Source organism: Protopterus annectens, chromosome 3.part1, assembly GCF_019279795.1.
Source record: "Protopterus annectens isolate FY-2018-M chromosome 3.part1, PAN1.0, whole genome shotgun sequence".
NCBI classification, from domain to species: domain Eukaryota; kingdom Metazoa; phylum Chordata; order Ceratodontiformes; family Protopteridae; genus Protopterus; species Protopterus annectens.
In genome coordinates, this window is record NC_056732.1 from 1,408,620,375 (window position 1) to 1,408,627,697 (window position 7,323).

General features: G+C 37.4%; 1 protein-coding gene across 15 annotated transcripts in view; it reads right to left on the reverse strand.

Annotated features, from left to right (window-relative positions):
• SCRIB (scribble planar cell polarity protein) overlaps window positions 1-7,323 on the reverse strand; it is a 2,800,411-nt gene that overhangs the window by 2,693,193 nt on the left and 99,895 nt on the right. For all 15 annotated transcript variants that reach the window (XM_044067477.1, XM_044067487.1, XM_044067486.1 and 12 more), the window contains exon 6: window positions 3,701-3,900. In XM_044067477.1, coding sequence (XP_043923412.1) covers window positions 3,701-3,900 — 200 coding nt within the window. The remainder of the gene's footprint in view (window positions 1-3,700; window positions 3,901-7,323) is intronic.

Genomic DNA, 7,323 nt, shown 5'->3' on the forward strand with positions numbered 1-7,323 from the left:
TCCAAGAAAAGAAATGTAATGCCCCAACAATGGAAAAGCACCCTCCTCAGCCTCAATAGGCAAATAAGACAGCTTGTCAGATCCTCCAAGAGCTCTGAGAAAAACTTAGCAAGTACAGCCAAGGATCACCATAAGGCCTTTTACAGCTATACACGTAACCTAAAGGGTAGGACCCAAGCATGTGCAGAACTAGTGGCCAACAGTATCACACAAACTGACCCCACAGAGATAAACCTGCTATCTGGTGAAAATTTCACCCCCTTATCTTCTCCTAACTTGCAACAAAACTTTCCCCCAAACTCCCCATCCCCCCACCTTACATACCTGAACAGCAGTTCCTCATAGCCTTGTCCAAGGCAAAAAAACACAGCCTTTATAGGACCAAACAGATCCCAGGCTGTCTTCTAAATAGGCTAAAACGTGAACTAGTACCTCCACTAAGTACCCTTTTCAATCACAGCTTAACCACAGGCTTTGTTCGTGTGGAAAGGAGAACAGCAACAGTTATTCCTCTCCACAAAATTAGCCTAGCAGCAGACCTGTGGAATTACAGGCCTATAAGCCTAACCAGCCTCATCTGTAAGGCCATGGAACGTATTATTAAGGACCTCATAAATAAAGACATAGGTGACCTTCTAACCTTGGATTCTACCCAATTCAGCTTCATGAAGGGCAGATCCTGCCTGTTAAATCTGGCAGATTTCTTTGAAAATGTGATCAAGGCCACTGACAAGGCCAAATCTGTGCACACAACATAACTTGACCTTGCAAAGGCTTTTGACACAATCCCACAGTCAGGCATTACCGATAAACTTAGCAAAAAGAATGTAAACCCTTTCATTGTAAGATGGGTTGCCAACTGGCTCACAAACCGGGCACACTATCAAAGTGGGTGACTCCACATCAAGCAGCATTGGTCAGTGCTGGGGCCCCTACTGTTTGGTATACACTTCTCTGAAGTTCAGGTCAAAACTAAGGGGTTGTGGCTGACCAAGTTTGCAGATGACTGCAAACTAGGTGTAATCACTGAATCCTCAAATGATGTTGGTATAACTCCAGGAGGGTCTCATGCTGACCAACAACTGGTGTATTAGTCATGGTCTGAATCAGAATGCAGAGAAATGTATCATCCTTCCCTTTGGCACAAACAATGTCCCCTCATATTATCAAATCAACAATACCCTAGTACCCATGAAGTGGTAAGGGACCAGAGATCACAAGTTGACTGCGACCTTAACTTTGAGCATCATGTGTCTACTGTAGTAAGAAAAGCTTTCTAGGTAGCACACAATTAGTAAAGGCATCGCCTCGAGATGAAAAGAAGTTATAAACCCCCTTATACTCAAGCACTCACCCAGCCCATAATTGAGAATAATGACCTGTTTGGCATGCACAGTAGTAAGCACCTGCAGCAATTAGAGAGACCTCACAGGTTTCTAACAAAGATAGTCAAGGGGCTCCAGAATGTGCCTTACACAGACCGACTAAAGTCCCTGTCACTATACTCCATATTGTTTAGACTTCTTAGGGGACACACTTGTACCTGGCCTACAGAGCAATCCAAGACGAAAACTTAATGAACTTGCTGAATATCCATAAACCAAACAGGACTAGGGCTACCCATTCCAGGGACCTAAATATGGCCTGCAACTTAAATAGGACATGCTGGAGGGACAGATTTATCTCCCAGCGACTGCCACATCTTTGGAAAAGGCTACCAATTCATGTGAAACGGAGCACCTCTATGACACTGTTCAAGAGAATCCTGGATGAGTGGATGGGGCACCGTAAATTCTTACCGGGGATAGAGCCCACATCTCTCCTGGACAAGGGCAGTCAACACTAAATGCAATCTTGGGTACTAACATTTTTATGGCATTACATCAGGATGAAATGGCTAAGCTTACTATGACCAATGTCAATACTCTAGTAATCTCCTATGATCCTATTAGCAGAAGACACATGCTTAGCTGGCTTATCTGAAGCAAACTGAATGGCTAAAGGATTAGCAACTGGTTTCTTGAAAAAAAAATTAAAGCTTTTTTTCTGTTATAACCAATTTAATTTATCTTATTTTACGAAGTCTTACTTTAACTTATTTAACTGTAAAACCTACTTTAACAAACACAGGTCTGCATATAATGTACATACTGGTATTTTAACATATCAATTGCCCTTGCTACATCCTTTATTTCATATTTAATAGTGTTAATTATTGCATGGCCAACCCAAACACAAACTTAAAGGGCATCCTTGTTTTCCCCCTTTTTACTGTAATCTTTCTTTCAAACCACACAGAGACCATCGCTTTCACTCCAGAATCTTTGTAACAATGTTTTAATAACTTTCACTATTATTTCATTTATTCCATATGCTTCAAGAATTCTCGACATAGCTTCAAGACTTACAGATCAAAAGCTTTTGCTACATCATGTCACTAATCCTGCCCTATATTTATCACATCATTCACTATTAAAGGTAAAGAAGTAAAAAGAAATGTTAACACCAAACACCCATCCCCTATAACTTCATCCAAAACCTTTTTTCTCAAAGATTTTACATTCAGCATTCCTTAATGTTACTGGTCTCCATTCTTAGTGTCTTTCTTCTCATCCTTCCATATAAATTTTATCACCTCAAAAATCCCCCCGCCCAATTAATCACTCATTTACTACTTTACAAAACCCTATTTTTATATATATTCATCTCTTTATAGAATTTGCAACGCAGTCCATTTAAACCTTGTGCTGACTCCTCCCTCCCTTCTTTCCATCACTGCTACTTGCAATTCTTTCAAGGTAATCTTTTTCCAAATAATTTTTCATACCAAATATTATAAACTTTTGTTCTTGTATTTCTTCCATTTTATACAAGTCAAACAAAACTTTATACTACTTTCATAATTTCTTACTGACTATGCAGAATCCACCCCTCATTATCAAAATTTGCATCCATTTTCCATTACCTTAACTTAATCGTTTTTCCTAATCATGAAGAAACCCGCTTTTTCTTCCCTTATAAGAAAATCATTTCCCGTTTTTCTTCTATATGAAAATGATAAACATTCCCTTCGTATACATTCAATATTACATGAACCGCCCATCCCTGGTTCATACATTCCCTTCATCATATACTTTTATCATGCACAGTGTTACACTGAAATAAAAAGAAAGCTCATTAATATGTTTTCCTAAACTGAAAATTGAACATTTAATTTCCTTCACAACTGCAATGCTAAATTTAAAAAGTATATATTTATACCCCATGTACATTTTCCTAAAATTACATCCCCCACATGTCATTTTGCAGAAAACCTCTGTCCCCAAATATAAGTGCTCTTTATCTTGGAGTTTAAGATCCAGTGGTACAATATAGTTGATAACTCCATCTCTGTTTTTCCATTATTTTTACTCTTACTCTCTTACATGACCACTAGCCATTTACCTCCGTTTGCTAAAAATGAATTCAGCATTCACACAAGACTTTTCTCTATACAATTCTACAAATAGCTTCATTCCATCTACTACTTAGTCTTCAAAGTCCAAGCCATTGAACATTTTTCTTTCGTTAAAGCAAAAGATTCCAATGAGGGTAATGGGGTCCAATCATCAATTACATGTCAGCTAACTAAGGTATACACACACAATCTGGTAAAAATCTGTAAGGCTATAGCAAGACTATCTTATTTGGTACATCTTACCTGTTTCCAGCTACATCCAGTACATGGAGTTCAGATGCAGTCGCTAACTCAGATGGCAGCCGTGTTAGTTGGTTATCCCTTAAGGACAACACATTTAAACAGACACAACCACCCACCTCTGAAGGGAGGCTGACAAGTCGGTTCCTATCCACATTCAAGTTTGTCAACTTTTTCAACTTTCCCACAGATTTTGGTAATGTCTGAAAGAGAACAGATAAGGTAATTAGATGTCAATGTTGACGGTTTTCTTAACATTACAATACCAACTGCTGCTCAAGATTTTTTTTTAAACTGTACACCCCTACAATCCCACTACCTTCAAAATCAACTTGTCATGTTTAAAAAAAGCAATCACCAATGTTTACTTCTCCAGAAAATGTCTGAGAGCAAGCAGTCGACAAAATGAACTGAATTCAAACAACCATGTCACCTACACCTGGCAGGATTCTCCAGCATTATATGTCTTGCAACAGTGCATCAGCATTACTACTCCAGAAACAGTTCAGTAAATGGATTCACACATTCAATTTACTTTTCTATAAATACTGCTCTTGCTTAAGCCTCTGTACCACTCAACCTTTTTTTCATACTCAAGGGCAAGACACTATGTGGACCAAAACATTCATCCAGCTCTAATATCTTGCTGTATAAAGTTGCTTATACAAGATCTTTGGTATAGCATTTTTTTCAGACAGACAAGTTATTTTTTAAACACTATTAAAGTATCACTCAAGACAAACACATTAATAGAAAAACCATACTGACATTTTTCAATTTATATACAATATAAATGACATCTATTTTCTTTCTTTATAACCATCAGTCCAACATTACATACATTGCTCAATTTCTGCCTTCCCTTAAACCTCACTCCACCTCCTGAACATTATTTGTCATGTATTGCTCCCACAATTTCAATTTAATTCTATGAAATGTGCTCCTTCCCTTTTCTAAAGATGTCTCTTCCAGTTCTTCCATCTCTTTTACAATATTTAATACTTCAATACACTTGGTTTAGACTTGGATTTCCACTTTCTAGTGACTACTTTTGTGGCAACCAACAGAATTAAACTTAATGAGGCCTTATTACATCTAGGCAATTTAGATCCTGTCTCTCACTTCAAAAAAATAATTTTCTTAGTTACAGCCATTTGCTCACCCAGTATTTCTGGCAGAGTATAATGTAGAGAATTTTTTAAATCTACAATCTCATTACATTTTCAAAGCAGATGCTTCCAGTTAGCTCTTTCTTCCCACATCACACCTCCAACATTTGCTATCTACCCAAGGAAAAATGTTTTGAAGTTTGCTTGGTGTATTAAAAACCCATGCAAATACTTCAAAGCGAACATCACATCCTAAACCTTCTGGACCTTGTTGCATACTTGGGAGCCGTATATACGTCCTCCCATTGTTCCCTTGTAAATTGATTTTTTTCCCAGTCTCTTCCCAATCTTTTCTAACCTCCTCTGATTGGTTCTTATAATTATTGTGCAATATTTTATATGCCCTACTAATTACCCCTCTTTTTCAACAGCAACCTCTGTTCTAGATTCAACTAGAAAACTCTACCAGAGCAGGGTCTTTCATTTTTGATTCCCCTATCGCAATCTCCTTGCCTATACTCATGATATCAATCCCTGGTAAGCAAGGCAGTCTTTAGCCTGCAATCCAGAAGTCTTCTTGGTCTCAACCCACTCTATTACCTTTCCCTCTCTAGTTACTTAATCCCAATACCTTGGTTCCTTTGCCCGTTTTCTCCAGTAAATTGTAGCCGCCTCTTTCCTATTTTCTGTACTCCTACTTGCAGTAATCCCTACTGGCAAAATCTCCTTTCTCCATTCCTGTACTGGCTTAGTTCTTAGAATAATTTATGCTACTTTATGAATATAATATTCGGTATGATTACAATTCTACTTTAAGGATCTGCATTTAAAACCTCACTCGCTCTTTATTTCTTGAACCCCCTTCCACACTTTTAACACCCCTTTCCACTTCAAACTATAACCATCCGTTTCTGTTCCATAGATGAGCCTTAACTGTGTAGCTCTAAACTATCCTTTCAAATCAAGTAAGCCTAAACCACCTTGTTACTGGAAGGATTAACTTACCTCCTTCCCCTCCCACATACATTCCTTCAACTCTATTATTGTCCACAACTTCTCCTCTTGTTGATAAAAATATGCCTGACCTGTATATAAAACTAAAGGGATAAAAACATTTTCATGGCTTTCATCTTAATATCCATAAACAAGAGTTTTCAGTTTCTCAAATTTTTTCTCTCTCTACTCTTGCTCCAAGTATCCTTAGCTGCCATAACAAAAGCCTTTTTAATCCATACACCTAAATATTTTACCTTACCATGTTCCCATAAATATTGGCATTGCTAAACCAATTTGCGTGTGGGTGAATAACTTAAGGCTACAGTCTTTGTTCATTAATTTTATATCCCGAAAAGATGTTAAACTGTGTCAAAATGTTCCACAACACTAAAATTTATTTTGCTGGATTTATCAGGTAGAAAACAATATCATCTGCAAACAAAGCCAACTTATCTTGATTATTGTATCAATTACATCCTTGAATTTCATAGTTCCTTATTTTTTTGTTTTGCCAAATAAAAGGAGGAGGACACCCCTGTCTGGTTCCTCTGCTGAAATGCAACTTTAATTCTTGCTTCTAATCCTTCAAGTACCCTACTAATCAAACTTATGTTTTAGGAATTGCAAATGCTTCCATTACCCAACTTACTCTGCAGAATCCTCTATCTGCATCAAAACCCACCAACATCATTATATTCTGACTGTCCGTTTGCCTCCGTATCATAACTGTTCTATTAGAAACAGAAGAAATGTGCAGACTGGAATAAATTTGCCGTTAGAAAAGAAAAATTAGAATGTAAAACAAAACTACCAAAAGAATAACACACTAGTTGAAGAACAAAATAGGTAAGCACTTTCATTTTTGCTTTATTAGCCCATATACAGAGAGAGAGCAACCTTTACTTATAGGCAATCCAATTACTAAGCAACTAATCACATGCTAAGGGTCACAGAAGGACATTATAGAACCACAGCTTGTGTAAAATTGTATACATATCTGCAGAAACTACATACAGAAAAAATTCATACAAAGAAATTCAACACGCAGAAAAACATCAATGACAAAAAACAGACAAAAATATAAAAACAAATATAAGCAGAAAATATATAAAAAAGTCTTAACGCCTAAGACTACGTCCCTTCAGAATGGGTCTAAGTGGGACTTTCTCGTTTAGCCCACTAACCTGGATCAGCTTTCAGTCTTATCATCCATCTAAACTCCCTGGTTTTGGTTAGATTCCTGATGTCACCACCTCTAATGCTGGGATAAATTCAGTCAACCATGAACTTGAAGGTGCATCTGCTGTTAGTACTGATTACATGTTTAGAGAGGCCACTGGTGGTAGAGGCACAGTGCATGGTATACACATGATCTCCAATTCTATCCATCATGGTTCTATTGGTTTTTCCAACATAAAATCCTCTGCAGAGGGTGCAATAAGCAAGATGGACTACATGCGTAATCATACAGGTAGCACCTATCCTAAAACTAAACCTAAGGTTAAAACCATTCCTTAAAGT